This window comes from Filicampus tigris, chromosome 7 (genome assembly GCF_054856515.1).
Source record: "Filicampus tigris isolate MCC_2025a chromosome 7, RoL_Ftig_1.0, whole genome shotgun sequence".
Taxonomy (NCBI): domain Eukaryota; kingdom Metazoa; phylum Chordata; class Actinopteri; order Syngnathiformes; family Syngnathidae; genus Filicampus; species Filicampus tigris.
This window is the reverse complement of record NC_141223.1, coordinates 3,597,519-3,614,180: the sequence shown is the minus strand read 5'-3', so window position 1 is coordinate 3,614,180 and position 16,662 is coordinate 3,597,519. Positions and strand designations below refer to the sequence as shown.

General features: G+C 41.3%; 3 protein-coding genes across 4 annotated transcripts; all 3 read right to left on the bottom strand.

Annotated features, from left to right (window-relative positions):
* Positions 1–643: 643 nt before the first annotated feature.
* On the bottom strand, positions 644–8,025 carry LOC147144444 (uncharacterized). Of its 2 annotated transcripts, none has more exons than XM_086035945.1 (8): positions 7,598–8,025; positions 7,303–7,511; positions 6,418–6,663; positions 5,024–5,161; positions 4,850–4,916; positions 4,651–4,778; positions 4,467–4,542; positions 644–3,677 (listed from the first exon to the last, which is right to left on the bottom strand). In XM_086035945.1, the coding sequence occupies exons 1-8, from the start codon at positions 7,959–7,961 to the stop codon at positions 2,356–2,358; spliced, it is 2,550 nt and encodes an 849-aa protein (XP_085892071.1). In that variant the 5' UTR covers positions 7,962–8,025; the 3' UTR covers positions 644–2,355. The 2 variants fall into 2 exon arrangements, with proteins under 2 accessions (XP_085892071.1, XP_085892072.1); XM_086035946.1 differs by having other exon boundaries at positions 5,024–5,113.
* Positions 8,026–9,188: 1,163 nt separating this feature from the next.
* LOC147144443 (lebercilin-like) lies at positions 9,189–14,960 on the bottom strand. Its single transcript, XM_086036704.1, has 8 exons — positions 14,237–14,960; positions 13,946–14,157; positions 12,908–13,153; positions 11,470–11,607; positions 11,256–11,325; positions 11,048–11,175; positions 10,848–10,926; positions 9,189–10,294 (listed from the first exon to the last, which is right to left on the bottom strand). Exons 1-8 carry the CDS (start codon positions 14,409–14,411, stop codon positions 9,840–9,842), a joined length of 1,503 nt encoding a protein of 500 aa, XP_085892830.1. The 5' UTR covers positions 14,412–14,960; the 3' UTR covers positions 9,189–9,839.
* Positions 14,961–15,143: 183 nt separating this feature from the next.
* Positions 15,144–16,612, bottom strand: get1 (guided entry of tail-anchored proteins factor 1). The gene is made up of 5 exons (XM_086036705.1): positions 16,447–16,612; positions 16,151–16,316; positions 15,736–15,803; positions 15,475–15,589; positions 15,144–15,359 (listed from the first exon to the last, which is right to left on the bottom strand). The coding sequence occupies exons 1-5, from the start codon at positions 16,534–16,536 to the stop codon at positions 15,286–15,288; spliced, it is 513 nt and encodes a 170-aa protein (XP_085892831.1). The 5' UTR covers positions 16,537–16,612; the 3' UTR covers positions 15,144–15,285.
* Between the last annotated feature and the right edge of the window lie 50 nt (positions 16,613–16,662).

Genomic DNA, 16,662 nt, shown 5'->3' with positions numbered 1-16,662 from the left:
CATAGTTCGTAAGCTGTATTTCAGTTGATCCGAAATGGGTTAACTCCATTTTTTGTTACTTGTAAGTTAAAGAGGAAATCAGCCCAGACATTTATTTTTTTTTAAAGAATATGTTCCCAGCATGCCCACTAGTTGAAACACGGCATTCTTATTAATATTGCGCTTGTGCAATATGTTAAGCAGGAAAATCCACCCCTTTTTAGCTATCTCAGGGGGCGCTCATTTTGTCACTTCTTTAGACTGAAAATGACATCACAACTCAGGGCTCAGGTAACGACCAATCATAGCTCAGCTTCAGAAAACAGGTCAGCTGTGATTGGTTTTTACGTAACCCGTGAGCTGATCACAACGACCAATCACGGCTGACCCGTTTTCTGAATCTGAGCCGTGATTGGTCGTTGTGAGTAGTTGTGGTGTCATTTTCAGTCGACAGAAGACAAAATGGCCGCCCCCAGAGATGGCAAAAAACGAGTGCATTTTGCTGCTTTAACTTATGTTCCACAAGCCGTGTTTTAACTAGTGGGCCTGCTGGGAACATATTCTTGAAAAATATATTTGGCTGGCTGACTGCTAGAAATAACAAAAATAAATCAGCATGCTATGAAATTATTGTAAAAGTGTCCTTTGCTTTATTTTTGTTTCCCAAAACCCGCAACAGCAATGTGCAAAAATAATTTGTACTACATGAACAAAGTGAAACCATAAATACAATCATATTTTTATAAATGCAACCTCAAATGTACAAAAACAGATGATTAAATAAAATTTCAAGCAAATAATTGGCAAATAACTAGGTAAAAAATGTGCAAAAGTTTAAGTCATCTTTAAAAAAATAAAACTACCTCAATACAAACATTTTTGTTTCTCTGTTCATTAGTACTCTAGGCTGTTCTCTTTCAATTGCTCTTGGAGGTGCTGAATTCACTTATGCCTTTGGCCAGCTTGATTTTCATCTTAAAACGGCTCGCACTGAGCTAGTTTGAGTACATGGTGAGTCACCGGCCGCCCTTCAACAAACCCCCGCTAAATCGCGGTTCACCTTTCACACCCCCAATATATTGCAGACTTTTTATATATATACATATATATATATATATATACACATTTATTTTTTTTTACAGCAAAGTCCAAATCGCGCGTCTTCATTGTAGTTCTACCATATCAATGTGAAATTTTCCCCAAAATGACAAAATTGGACATGCGTGTTTTTCACGGGACAGCGACGATATATTCTCTCTGCCTGCGGGTAATGTGCGACTTTTTTTGCACGTGTTGCTATCTCCGAGTGTGTTCTCTTAGAAGCCGTTCCAAGTTTTACGATGACCGTAACTTTGATGCTTATTTGCATTAGTACTTTGCCTTTTGCAACCAATCAAATGAAAAACATGTAATACAGACAGCAATCGGATAAATCTAGCGATGGTTATTTTTGTATATTTAAACAATTGTTTAATTTTCTATTACAGTGAACTTCAACTGGGAGTGACAAATAAGCAGCTTGAAGCAAGCACGCTTTACCTCTTACTTGGAGAAGTGTGCAAGAGAGTCTTTTCTTTTCCCTGTTTTCCTCAAACAAACATACACATCTCCCATTTCTTGACAGCAAGACTGAGAACAAGCAGCAAGGAATAATTTAATTAAAGTGTTTTTAATAGGTTTAAGTGTTTTTTAAAAAAACTATTTGTTTTTTACATCGCAGGTAGGTTGGAAAACATCCACCACAATAAACAGGAGGTGACTGTATTTATTATTTTTCATTTGATTGGTTATATAATTATGGCCTGGAAGTTGTTTTTTTTTTTTAATATTTACTCTAATGATGACAATTCAAGGTAACGAACGGCACGCAATAAATCAATTTTCTCAGCAGCGTTGAGAGTATGCCGTCACCCGCCACAAGAAGGCTTGCTCGGCGAAAGCAAAAGGTCGCACGATTTGTCACCATCCAAATCAACACGTGAATAACGCTACTCATTTGGAGCTTTCCACTCCGGCGCCGAAGAATTACAAAGTGACTCGCTTCCCTGGTCCATGTCATACCTCTCCACAGTTTCATTGAAATTAGTTAGGTCGTTTTTTTTGTTTTTTTTTTGCATTATCCTGCACTCAAACAAACCGGGAAGTTCACGAATGAAGTCCCAATATACATATGTACAATAAAACTTCTTGTGCCCTCAAGTGTTTTTTACACATCCCGGTAAAAAGCAACGGACGCAACTGGGCACAAGGTAGTTGGAGCAACTGAATTGCAAGTTGACCGCCGACACAACTCAATGGAGAGCCAGGGCAGGAAAAAAAAATAAATAAATCAATAAAAACAAATAAAGAGTTCTAGGATAGTCCGTCACTGTTGCTCTAAGTCCATGAAGGGGCGTCATTTTGTTTTAAATCCAAATCCGAGCTGTCGCTGGCGGCATCCGGTTGGCTGGTCTGCTCGTCGCTCAGATAGATGTCTTCGACTATTGCGGCGGAGCGTCGGCGATTGCGACAGTAGAGCGTTTCCTCTTTGACCGGCACGTTGGAGCCTTTGTGATACCTCAGGTGCACGCCGCTGTAGGCCGGCTTGCCCAGGTGCAGGTTCTTCGTAACTGGGGTGAAGTTGTACTTGCGGCGGTTCTTGGGCCGCGAGCAGCGTTTGGCTTCGCGCGGCGCTGCCGCCTTGGGCTCGTTGAGAAGGCACGACAAAGAGCATTTTTGGTATGTCCGAATGTCTTTCTGGTCTCCTTTCTCCTTCCTTTTTTCTTGCTGTTTCACCTCCTCCACAATCACCACCGCCTCATCCTCTTCCTCTTCCTCGTCCTCCACCGCCGCCTTCTCCTCGACCTCCTCTTCCCTCTCCTCTTCCTCTTCCCGCTCCTCTTCCTCCTCCCTCGCCTCCTCCGCTTCCCTCTCGCCCTCGCCTTCCCTCTCCGCGACCTCTTCCCTCTCCTCTACCGCTTCCTCCACCTTCTCCCCGAGCTCAATGTTCTCCTCCACTTCTTCTACCTCAATCTCCTTTGCCTGTTCCTCTTCCACCTCCTCTTGCTCTCCTGCCCTTTCTTCCTCCTCCTCCTCCTCCTTCTTCTTTTTCTTCTTCTTCTTCTTCTCGTCCTCCTCCTCACCCTCGCTCTTCTCTTTCTTCTTCTTCCTCTTCTTCTTTTTCTCCTCCTCCTCCTCCTCCTCGTTGCTCTTCGTCTCCGGCGGATCGTCCTCCCCACACACCTTCTCGTCAGTCTCCTCCTCCTCTTCCTCCTCCTCCATGTTGTCCTCCTTCTGCTCTTCTTCCTCATAGTCCCAGTCCTCCTCCTCCTCCTCCTCCTCCTCCTCCTCCTCACCTTCCCCTATCGTATCATCAAGTGTCTCCTCTAACCTCGTGTCCTCCGACTTTTGTCCTTTTCCTTCGGTTTCCTCCGTTTCCTCCTCCTCGTTTTGTTCCATTCCCTCATCCTCATAATCATCATCATGCTCCTCCTTTTCCCCCTTCTCGTCTCGGTTGTTCCCTTGTGACCTCCCACCCTCTTCTCGATCCTCATTCTCCCGTTCCCCCTGCTCCCCTGCCTCCTCGTCGTCGTCATCTCCATCCTTGCTCTTCTCCTGCCCCTCATCCTCTTCCTCCTCACCCTCCTCCGACTCCTGCGTATCTTCCGACGAGTCCCGTCTCTCCTCTTGGTGATAATGGGTGTCCCCGCCGGCTGAAACTGACAAATGGATTTTTGTCAGTTCACTTGTGTTTGTGAGCTTTTCAAAATTGGCCATGTTTAAAATGACATCTGTTATAATACCACAATTATTTATCACAATCTGATAAAAATGCATACTGAATTCATTGTTCCATTTTTGAACAGTTTTCACCCATTTACCTTTCATGGAGGTCATTTGTTGTTATTTGTTATTATTTATTTGACCGATGCTCACTTTGCTTATACCTAATGTTTTATCTGTTCACTGTCACAGTTTTTAATGTTTTTAATTGTGTGCAGTGAACTTGAGTGCTTATAAAGGCACTGGTGAATGTAAATGTATTGTCATTATTATTAATAATAATCACTAGGGATGTAACGCTTAATCGAACATCGATTAAAAAATCGATTTGCCCACATCAATCGATTAATCGATTCGATAACTTGGGAAATCGGGTTGATTAAATTCGTCTGGAAAATGATTTCTTGAAACGTTTTTTCATTCCAGATGCATAGCACATTTCGATTGCGGAGATCAAATTATGCGCTCGCACCGAACATCATTGCGTATTGCGTTTGTGGATGGTTGCAGAGCCGGAAAATCGGGAACTGAAAATGGAAAATCGAATCGGGGCTTGAGTGAATCGTTACATCCCTATTAATCACTCTTAATTCACGAAAGCCCCATTATGAACACCGTGCAATATTTTGATCTTTAACCAGTACAGGTTTCAACCAATATGTAACGGGGAAAGAATAATAAACAGACGACATTTATTTGGACCAGTGCGATACTAAGTGGCTCACCTGATTTTTTATCCGAATGCCTCTGGTTCCTCTGTCTCCTTTGTTCATCCGAATGAGACGTGTGTGGTGCATAATCCTGGAAAACACAATCAGCACCTTCATGATTACTTTCTTGATATGACTTGACACACTTGTTGTTATGAATATACGTAAAATAATGAGCCCCAATACGTAAATGACGTACCGAGCTGTCAGGGCTCCTCCACCTTTGGAGCTTTTCGTCAGTCTCGGAGAGGTCCGACTTGATCCGACTGTCGGTCTCGCTGGTTGTCGAGGCCAATTCCTCCGTCTGCACCATCTTGCTTTGTTTGGCTGCAAAGCACAAATATGTGTCCAATAACACGGCCAACAAACGAGATGACAAAAACTTTATGGAGCTGGACCTTTTCTTCCATGTTTTCGTGATCGGATCGTATTGATATTATTTGTCTCTGCTTCTCTTGTTTTGTCCTGGTTGAATATAAAGGAATAAAAGAGAGTCATACAAATCAATACTGTGTGACGAATTAACGTTATCAGTAATGAAAGCAGACACCGACAGACTTCTTTCAACTTACTTGAGTTTTCTTGGATAATTCACAAACTGTGCTTTGTAGCCCGAGAGACATCTCATTGGTCTTGGACATCTTTTTGTATTCTGTTGCTACCTGGCGATTGAGTGAGCCTTGAAGCAACATGTTACTCTTCTCCAAGAACTACAATGCATAACGAGGAAAAATAAGGAAAAAAACGAAATCGGACAACCATCTCTTTTTAGATTATCATTTACACTCACCAGGAATTCTATTATAGCTTGCATCTATTACCGCTTAACAAAAACATCCTATCTCATTTTTTAGGCGATAAACCATCGACGGGAAACTTTGAAAAATTGTCCGACTAAGCGTAGTTGGAAGCCCATTTTTCCCATCTATGTAATCGTCTATTTTCGCGGCGAGGCTTCTGTCTCCGATTGGCCGCAGCCGAGGCTTTTTGACAGCTTCTGGGTCCTAAAAGGAGGCGCGTTTAGTCCGGCGGCGGCGTGGAGGCTTCCATTGCCACGGTGAGTCCATCCATCCGTTATCCAAACCGCTTATCCTTTGGGTTAAAATATCACCCAGCCCTGCTAGTGGGTAGACGGAAACCCTAAAGTTAAATTCAAAATAGGCGGACCGGCCTATAGGCGATTACGATTCGGTTCGGCCAGAAAAAGAGACGGAAGGGCACCTCGGCTGCAGACGCAAGTGTATAAACAAACCAGGAAATTTTGGTAAAATGCCCCCAAGTCTGCAGTTTGACATTCAGACAGTGATAGATGTAGACATGTATGGTGGTACCCCACTGAAGAGAACAAAAAAAAAAAAAAAAAGGGTTCAGAATCAAGTTGAAGGACATTTTGATACACTCAGCGGCAGTTGTTTGAACAATGCTCCGCTCACTGGCCCAAACATTAGGTACACCCGCATAATCTAATAAAATACAGGAGGTAGCCAAATACAACGATAACGATGCTTAGTCGTTAAAAATGCAATCGCCTACATTTTTTTTTTTCACACCACACCGTGTAGAAAAGAGACCTACTTCATCAGCGAGCGTTTTGGAAACAAAATTAAAAACATTCGAGTTACATTCTAGTAAACACACAATATGTCGACTAATCGAATTGTGTCCTGAAACTTTGGCACAGGATTGTACAAAAAAAATACTTATTGAACAAACACTTTAGCCGTGTATGATAATTAGTCAATTTAGCATGATGTTAGCTCAATATGATATAATGTACTGCTAATAAATAACAGATACTCTCAAAAATGTCGGGGGAAAAGTTACGAAAGCAAATCAATGAAAGCGATATCATTGGAAAGGCACACAGCTACAGAAGGGGATCTTATTAGATAGTCCAGGCGTACCTAATGTTGCGGCAGGCGGTGCATGTATCCCGCCCCCGAGCCATGTTGCTCCTAAAACGTACCTGTATCCTCCTGTCTTTCTCCTCCAGCTGTATGGTGAACTCACTGAGCCTGCGGGTGAGTTCCTCCTTCTCCAGCAGGTTGGGGTTCCGGTTGACCCTCCACTGGAGGTGACTGATTCTGTCTTTGCAGTCCAACAGCTCCCGCTCTGTGCATTGCAGCTTCCTGGCCAGCTTATCGCGGCTGGAGCGTGTCTCAGCGAGCAACTTCCGCAAAGCTTTCACTTCGTTTCTGTGCTGGTCTTGTATCTAAAAAAAAAAAAAAAAAAAAGAAAATCCAAGGAGATGACCACAATGAATGCATCTGCATATTTGAAACTGACTTGCCGATATGACCGTGAACTCAAATAAATACATATACACAACAAATTGACGAATAGCTAGTTTTGAAATTAGAGGCTAATAAAAACTGTTTTTTTGTTTTGTTTTTTTTTTTAAATATATGATTTTAAAATGGGAATTGGTCACAAAATTGCAATATCTCAACATTTTAAATGTGAATGCAATTTGCGGATTTCAGCAAGAAACATTGAGGCAAGGCATTAGCTTTGGCGGGCCACATCAAATAATGTGGCAGGCCAGATCTGGGCCCCGTGCCTTGAGTTTAACCTTTAGTGCACTACACTATCAGTGGACGATTTTATTTAATTTCTTAATAGTCAGCTTTGGGCATTTTCCCCCGGTTCTCGTTACCTCCTCATGTCAACGTGAGCGCGGGCTGCTAATTAGCACAAGACAGCTTTTAGCGAGAAAACCAGAAGGAAGGTGCCTCCATTTTTTTTTTAAATGCAGAGTGTAAGTACGCTTGCCATCTCCGTCGCATGGTGTTCTGTGCTGGGGTCGGTCCCGAGCATCCAATTACGTGCGCATGTAGAAAACGGCACCCACCTGAGCAATACTCCCATCCAAATCTTGGTATTGCTGCAGCGCAACCGTGTGGCGATGCAGGACGTTCTTCAATAGTTTGTTCTCAGTCTTGGAATCTTTCAGTTGCTGTTGCAGCACATAATTCTGGTTCTTAAGCTCCTTAATGTTGTTTGCAGACAGCTCCCTCAATTTTGTGGCCTCCCTGATTGGCGGCAACTTCAGCTTCGAGGCTAAACGGGATTACAGGAGTTGTTTACACGGTAAAGTTAACGACGTGTACAGAGTGATAGCCGCCAAGCGCGCCGTGTTTGAATACCTTCACTTCGCCTGTAAGGATTCAGTTTGTCCTCTTGGCCTTTGTATGCATATGACTTAGTTTGCAACGAGCGTTGGCCGGTGAGGAGTCTGGGCAGAGAGCATGTTTGGGATGGGTCTCTGATGCACCTTGCAGCATCGCCCTCACCCCCTGACCTCGGTACAAAATCCCGCTGGTTCACGCTCATCGCTCCCTTGCAGCAGCTTTTTTTTTTTTTTTTTTTTTTTTTTCCTCCCCTTCTAAAGACGCATATTGCAACAAATTCAACGCAGACACGAGAGAGGCGGCCAGACGCCAACGAAAATCTACGGCTAACGTTACATGGCTGTGAAGCTCCCAATCCGACTTCAGTGTGGCTTTTCATGACGTAATCGGTTGTCACCTCATATCAGAGCACAGATACAGACGACGCCTATTCTTATTACAGGTGGACGACGCGGGCGACATCATACAAGTGGTATGATGTCAACAGTTGGCGGGTGGGCGCGGCTACAACGCACTCTCTCTTGATAATTCAGTAATGCTCCAAGGGTTACTTGATGTTATTTTTTGTTCTAAACATTAATTTTGGGGGGAATTTTCGAGATTAACCTATACGCTATGCCGGTGGAATTAACTTCAAGTTTCCTGCACATGTCTAGCTGCTCAACGTTTCTGCACTTTTTAGTTATTTTTTTTTAACATCGTGAGCCCAAGAAAACACCTAATAATTTGATTACCAATGCCTCGCCGGTGCGAGGCTTCAAACATGATCTCAGAGGGAAGTGGCCACTGAGTGTTCTGTTGTTAATTGTACGTACCTGTTCGATATGTGCATTCAAACGTTTAAAGTTCATCTGTAAAAGTTAGTGCATTTTCTATTCGAATCGATTCATTGAAATTTCACCCTAAAGCCGTACCTCCCAATTTTTTTTCACTCTTTTTCATAAACGACATGATACATTTGTAATTGGCATGATTGTTAAAAGTGGTCCTAGATGTGATCTGTGGGCCCGGGAGGGCAGAGGGTGGGTCAGAGGCAACGTTTTGGGCATAGTCATCAATTTTAGTGATACTAATTTGAAATAAATCCTAGATTATTGAGTTGCAATGGCATGCCTCGCTCCCCTTCATCTATTAATTCACATAAGGGGCGCAGGGCTTATGTTTCATGGAGGCCCAAAAACCCTGTAAATGCTCATGCGTACTTGCAATATTTATAAGAACATTTTGACATCCTACTTTCTATAATACATTCATAATTGGATACATTTAGGAACTCGTTAAATAAAGCTGAAAATTACATAAAGTACAACTCAGTCTTTGAAGACACCTGAGGTACTTGCCGAGAACTACCGTAAATAGTATGCAGTGTGTGCCACCTGAATCGGAACAAATGTTGTATTTAGGTATTGTAATAATGATATAATGTATATAATGTAATATTGTAATATGAGATTAGATGTAATTGAGCATTTTGTTTTTCATCTTGTAAGTGGGAAACCAGACATCTTGTTGCAATTTTTCATTTCAGATTTCCTAGGGTTATCACACATTCACCCTTTGCCATCATTCTGTGCTAGTGTCACAAAAAGCCCAAGAAAAAGCAAAACATGCTAAGGCTCTTTATTCATGCCAAACATAGGTCTGGTCCACAGTGATGTAAATATTTGCATGGGCAGGCTATAGCCAGGTTAGACATGTAATTTTACACAAGCGTAGACTTCGACCTAGTTCCAGCAGGCGTCAAGTTGAGTCTACTCTGAGGCAACAAATTGTCAGGTGCGCCGGGCTTGTGTCAAAGAAAACGCCCAAATTCCCAAACAAGGCTTACACTGGCACAAATATTTGTCGAACAAATATAAGAGCCCGTGGAGTTAATCGCATTGGATGCTAACTCAGCTGCAGTCTACAAAACGTTAGCTGACGTTTTGCAAAATATAACAAATGAGGTTTTTTAAGTTTTATTTTACTTTCCAGGCACATTTATACAAAAACATTTGGTGAAAATTAGGTGTGCTATCCCACTGAACCAACAAGAACAATGTGTTGAGTTGTCATGCCGACATATTCAGATATGATGAAACATGACATCAGTCTGCTTTGGATTTGATCAAATCCAAACGCCAAAAAAAAAAAAAAAAAAAAAGAAAAAAAGTCAATCGCGGTGGTTGCCGTTAAAATCAGGCGAGCCAATAGCGACTTTCCTTACCGAGGAGTTGGCAACACTGGTCCAAAAAAAAACAAACAAAAAAAAAAAGTATCATCTCCATGAATGTGTGCTCCCAGGGGACTCAAAACTGTCAACAAAATTTGAGGTAGACGGGCGCAGATCAGGTCGGGGAGTCAGGTAGTCATATGGCGGCGCATCGTCTTCCTCTTCTGCATCGCCTTCCGATTTCCGTGTTGGTGCTCGTCTATGAGTCTGACTCTCAATTGACTTCCGGTCCAACCCGCTGTAGGCCGGTTTCCCCAAGTGCAGATTTGTAGTCACCGGGCTGAACACGTACTTACGGTGACGCGGGCTGCGTTTGTGTCCCTTTTGTTGAGGTGGCGTTGTGACGATCGCCTGAGCAAATCTGCAAGAGCCTGGACATTTTTGTTTGCGTAGCCAATCCTCATCCTGCTCCTCTCCCATGGACTCCTGTGACGCATCTGTTACCTCGTTTCTTTCGCTATAGTCTCCTGCCATCTGGTGATCTGAGATTTCCTTAAAGTCTGAAAAGGTTTTGAGGGAGGGGTTATTTTACAAATATTTCAAGGGCAAAACGGGGGGGGGAAAAAAAGTTGAATTTTGGTGCACTTAGGACCACCTCTGGCTGACATGATTTAATCGGAATTGGGTTTGATTGAAGTGGTTGACTTTGTTGTTGGTATTGGACCCGATCATTTCAATCAAACAACCACACAAACAGCAGTCCTTACACAAGCATTTTTTTTTTTTTTTATTTAAATAAAGGCCTCCAATCTAACACGTACCTGATATTCTGATTAGCCTAGTAAATCATTGCCCCAGTCACTATTTGACAGCGCTGGGCATTTTTCTAAAATTTCGCAATCCGTTCATCGCCTTCCGCCGTCCGCATTTTTGTCCGGCTTGATCAAATAGTCATCGCTTATAAGGCAGTCCGCCTATCGTTTTAAATGGGCGTCCGTTAGTGTTTCCGTCTACCAACTTCGACCAACTTTTTGGGGAGTACGTTTATATATTTATTCCAACAGTAGCAAATCTGCCGGGGTGGATTTATGACTGGTAACATGAGTGGCTTACCTGTAAATTCCTTTGCATGCTTCACATTCCTCTTAGTCTTATGGTATTTAACTGCTAAAGATCCCCCTTGTACGTTATCCTGGAACACATTCAACAACAATCAGCATTCTAAGCTATTCTCCGCACAAATGACCGGACAATTGCAGAGGGTTAAATGAAACACGATATAATAATTATCCAGTGTTACTTGAATCACATACCGCGCTGGTCGATCTCAGCCATTGTTGCAGCTCATCGTCCAGCTCATGAGAGTCCGACTTGACCGAACTCTCATATGCGCTCGTTGAAGTGGCCATTTCATCGGTCTGGACCATCTTGTTAGATGTTTCTGCAAATCAAAAATGAGTCTCACATGTCAGTCGCAACTAATTCCACCAGCCAAGTGGAGATGCGCTAAGATGCTTGTACCTTTTTTGTTTGTGGAATCTTCGAATCGTAGAGCAGGTATGTTGTGCTGCTGCATTTCTTTCTTTCGTTCCTGTTTGAATAAAATGACGTCAATATCGCATGATTTCAATTGTGCCGTATATTCCCCAAAATGAATGTTCACAGTGGCGGGCGGGTCTGAAATGACACATATCCACAATAAATGTGGTTATGTGCACAACTGGTTTTAACTTACTTGAATTTCTTTGGTTAACTCATAAACTCGTGCTTGCAGACAGTAGAACACATCGTTGGTCTTGGACAGCTTTTTTTGCTCTCCCGCTATGTGGCGATGGAGCGTGCTTTGAAGCAACTTGTTGTTCCTCTCTAACTCCTAGAACAAATTATCAAACGCTAAGTGAATATATTAACCCTTTCATGCATAGTGGTCACTACAGTGGACAGCTATTTAAAAGTTGCTTTCGCCTATATTAATTAATGTAAATTTTAAAAAATATTTTTGACCCTTTCATGCATTAATTATGATTTAATGTTATTATTTAAAATATAATTTTTTTTTTTTAGTTTAATTAATATAGGCGAAAGCAACTTTTAAATCTGACTGGTTCAAACAACAGATCCATTGCTTAGACTTAAACTTACAGCAGCCAGCTATATCGATTCTGAAAGCATTGGGCAGATTAGTGGCATAGCAGTAAATAGAGGTTGACATCTGACTGGACAAAAAAAAAAAAAAAAAATCTAAATCTAGAAAAAAAAAATCTAAATCCAACATCCACAGAATTTAAGTAAGCATGTACAGCCTCCTCAGTAAGTATTGGAATGGCAAGGTCAATTCCTTTATTATTGTTGTATATTGTTGAGATATGCTTTTATCAGGGCCGATACCGATACCGATTATTAGTAGTCAAGGAGGCCGATAACCGATATTTGGAGCCGATATTCATTTTCAGTGAAAAGGAAAATATTGGCATCACAATCTAAAGAAAACTGTACTTAACTTTGGTGTAACGTCTTTAAGCATGTTTATTGAACAATGTTTCAGGTTTGCATAATGGTGATTTTTTTTTTTAATCATTATTAGAACTTTTTGACAGTATACATCTCTGTTATAAACAATAGCTCCATGTAGTTTTCTACAGTAAATGAAAATTTGAAAATGACAGAAATGTTAAACTTTCACATATCTTTGTTGTGATTTCCACAGTTTTAAATGTATTTATTATCGGCCAGCAGAGTTTTAAAAAAGGCAGATGTCGATATTCGTCAAAAAGGCAAATATCGGACCGGCCGATAATCGATCCATCCCTAATATTGTTGTATTTTATTTCATGGTATTTACATCTAGATGAGTTAAAACGCTCAGGACGGAACACCTTTTGTTTGAAGCCACAAAAAAAAAAAGGAACTACCCTTACCGTTCCAATACTTTGTAGTTAACTCTACACTTAACAAATCGAGTGACATCATCATCAACCACATGGCGAATACTTGATGACATGTTCCCCTTCCTTGTCCAATAAAAGGATCTGATCCTGGATTACTGTGGACATTCACATCGTACTAATATCAAGTTAAGCAATTTACAGCTCTTCTGCCCATCACACACATTCTATAGCGCTGACATACAGTCTGGTACTCTACCTCCTGAGCCATGCTGCTCCTAAACATACCCATATCCGCTTGTTTTTCTCCTTCAGATTTACGCTAGCCTCATCCAACCTGCGGCTGAGCTCTTCCTTTTCCAGCATGGTGGGATTATGGAAGATCTGCGATTCCAGCTGCAGGATCTTGTCTTTTGAGTCCAACAACTCCTTCTCGGAGTCGTGCAACTTCTTTGCCAGCGTGTCGCAGCTGGAGCGTGTCTTGCCGAGCAACTTGCGCATGGCCTTGACCTCATTGATGTGCTGTTCTTGTATCTAGAGAGCAGATGTATTATTCTGAGGAAAGGTGCGTTTTTGAGTGGAATCATACAAAGTGTCAGGTCTAAGGTACAGTGGCTTGCGAAAGTATTCGGCCCTCTTAAAACTTTTGGAACTTTTGCCACATATCAGGCTTCAAACATAGACAAAAGTGCACTTTTTTTTGTTAAGAATCAACACTACGTATGACTCATTTGTGAAGTGGAAAGAAATTCCTAAGATATTTTAAACTTCTTTTAGAAATCATTTCATTCCACTTCATAACTTCATGTTTGAAGCCTGAAATATGGCAAAAAGTCAAAAAGTTCAAGGGGGTTGAATACTTTCACAAGCCTCTATAAATCCTCTCTAGTTTCCATATGGTTTACAATGTTTTCAGTCGGATGCAATGTGTCACTAATATCAATGCCAATCAGTTACTCATATCAGAAAAAGTCATATTACCCAAATTTTTTCTCATATTGCTAGCGTAATACAAAATTACTGTACAAAAAGTGCAGCCGTTAATGGTTGAGCGAGACAAATCAAATTAATACCCGTTTTTCTTGAAAACTTCGAAAACATTTTTTTTTTTTTCATTTTTCCGAAATGTTGGTCCCAAAATTGTCCCCCACTTCTGGACTGACAAAAAACACAGTCACTTTTTCCAAAATTGCGTTTTAGTGATCATATCTTTTTCATATTTACAGCGACAATCCTCTTTTTAGCTTTACAAAAATAATAATGCTCCAAAGTGCGAGAGAATTAAAGGGGGTGGGGGAGATATTGTGCTAAATGGATGTCACCAACCTGAGATAAATTGCCTTCTAATCGTTGGTATTCCTGCACTGCCACCGTGTGGCGGTGTATGACATTCTTCATCACTTTGGACTGCGTCTTGAATACGACCAACTGCAGCTGTAGGTCACCATTTTGTCGCTTGAGATTTTTAATGTTGAGGTTTGTTGACAGTTCGTAGGTCTCTGGGTTCTCGTTGATCGGAGGCAACTTCAGTTTGTAATCTAAAATGAATGGTTTATTATGGATAGCATTGACACTGGATGCTGAAATTCCAAAACGGCGTGTGGCCATATGAAATACCTCCACTCTTTCTATACGGAACCAGCTTGTCCTCTAAGGATTTGTGTGCAAGATACTTGGTAGGCCCTGTGAAGACTGCAGGCAGAGAGCACGTCGGAGATGCCTTCCCATTGCACATTACAGCATTACCTTTCCCCTTCGTCTTCGGTGCCAAGTCCGGCTGGTTCACACTCATCACCTCCTTGAAGTACGAAGTAGATAAGACAACGACTACCTACTTTACACACCGTCGAAGCTGCCGCACTTCAAACTTGAATGCTCGACCCCGAACCCGACTCGAGCCTTTATGGTGTCATTAAGTCAAAACAAAGAGTGAGGCGAAATGTCACTAACGGCCGTAAATGGGTGTGATATCACGTGACCACGTTGTTGACGAAGAAAGACGCTAAATTTGTTTTTCATTTTAACACGGGCAGATGGGCTATGCCAGACTTTCAAAGACGCGGTGGGGAAAAAAAAAAAAGTTTGTGTAGATAAAATATATTTCAAATACATAATTCTCATTCTTAAATTGTATTAATAATATTTAACGTTTGGATAAAATCTGTACTATATATATTGCGATTTTTTTATTTACATTAAATCCATTAACCAATTGTTTGCAAAAAATACTAAATGAAAAAATAATACATACATTTAACTAACCAGATAGACGGAAAAAGAGATGGATTAATGCAACATATTGCAAGACACCCGATAATTTGAATGCTCAGTTGGCTGCATTGAAGTTCAAGTATGTGACCAGCAGCCATACTTTTCACACCCAATATACAAAAACCTTATCACATTTACTGATTTTATATATATATATATATATATATATATATATATATATAGTCTCAATAAAATAAGGCATTTTTTAAAGATGTTTTTATTAAAAGGATTTTCAGAATTTGTTAATTTAAAAAAAAATACACAGGACAATAAATTATCAACTTATCGGTACTAACAAAAGTGCAAAACAGTCAATACAGGCCAAATGATGGAGCACATGTAGATTAACATAAACAAGCATATTGACTGTGATTTTACAATTGCGTGTCCAGTTTCTAGCTGAAGGCATGCAGAGCCAGCGTTACCACCTTATTGCAAACTACCAACCAGCATGTAATTCCCACTCCACCTGGAAAAGCAAAAAATCTGTGTCAGGATTTGATTGCTCGATGGTCCAGAATGGCATACACCACTGAATGAATCAATACTCAAAACAATGCAAATGCTGTTGGTGAGATGATTACCAGCGACTCCAGTTGGGAAAGCGACAAGACGTTCAACAGGGGCGATCCATTTACTGGGAACCACTGTCACTGGGTCAGAGTAATACTTCCAAATTAAAGAAATCATCAGAGTAGCCTGACAAGCAACAAAAATACATGCACAAGGTTAGGCCAAACACCACCATTTTACATGCATTCAAATTGGACTTCAGTAAACCTCAATTGTGAAAAATAAAAATTCAAAAAGTTATTTTGCTGTCTAGAATGAACAGGTTGAACTACCTGCAGTAGGTAAAAGACAATGTTGACAACCCATTTCATTTTGGCCTGTTGTGCAGTCCTGGATTTTACTGTCAAGAGAAGAAAACAATTTCTTAAACACCTGTCTTTAATACTGTGCTGGTGTCTGTTAGTGGACAAGCAGTTGTGTGCTAATGTTGGGGGTATGCCTTTAGGGGGCGTGGCATAGGGAGTGACATCAGGAGTTGGAAATCCAGTAATCTGTGCGTGAGTGTCTCGGCATGAGTTTGCAGTAGTGTTTGAATGTTTGTCCCGTTCAATAAATGGCCGAAAACGCATCAGCGACGGTTGTCCACGTGCCAGTAGATTACAGTAAAGTCAATCCCAGGAACGTAATTGTTTATTTTTTAAAAACCACGTGGTTGAGTAAAGAAGGGTGTGGAAAAGCATCAGTTACCGTGTGTTTTGAGCTTATCCGTCATCTTGTTTATTTTGCGCTCTAGCCGGGCATATCGGGCAAACTCATCCATCATACTAATCGAAGACTGCTCTTTCTTCATCCCCTGGATTTCAGCCCTCATTTCATTCTCCTGTTCAGCATCTTTTTGCACCATCTTGGAGAGCTGGAGACATTCATTTTCAAAGGAAGCAAAGAAACATTCATAACATGGCCGTTACTCTGACAAGCATTTTTTCATGATGACAAGGAAGATACGTGGCCGCATATTGTATTTAGGCGACAGCTATACTTACAAACGAAGAAATGCTCGACAAGAGCGTTTTCATGAGATTACAAAGAAAAACCGACCCCAGCACAAGAAACCAAGCATAACCAGCCGCCATGTTAACTGCTGATTTTCCTTCTTCGCAAACGAATTTAGACTCCTGGTTGTTCTATTTGGGCGCATTACCGCCACTTAGAGGCTGGAGTGCATTGCCATCTTCTGTACGAATACGATAATTCACTCA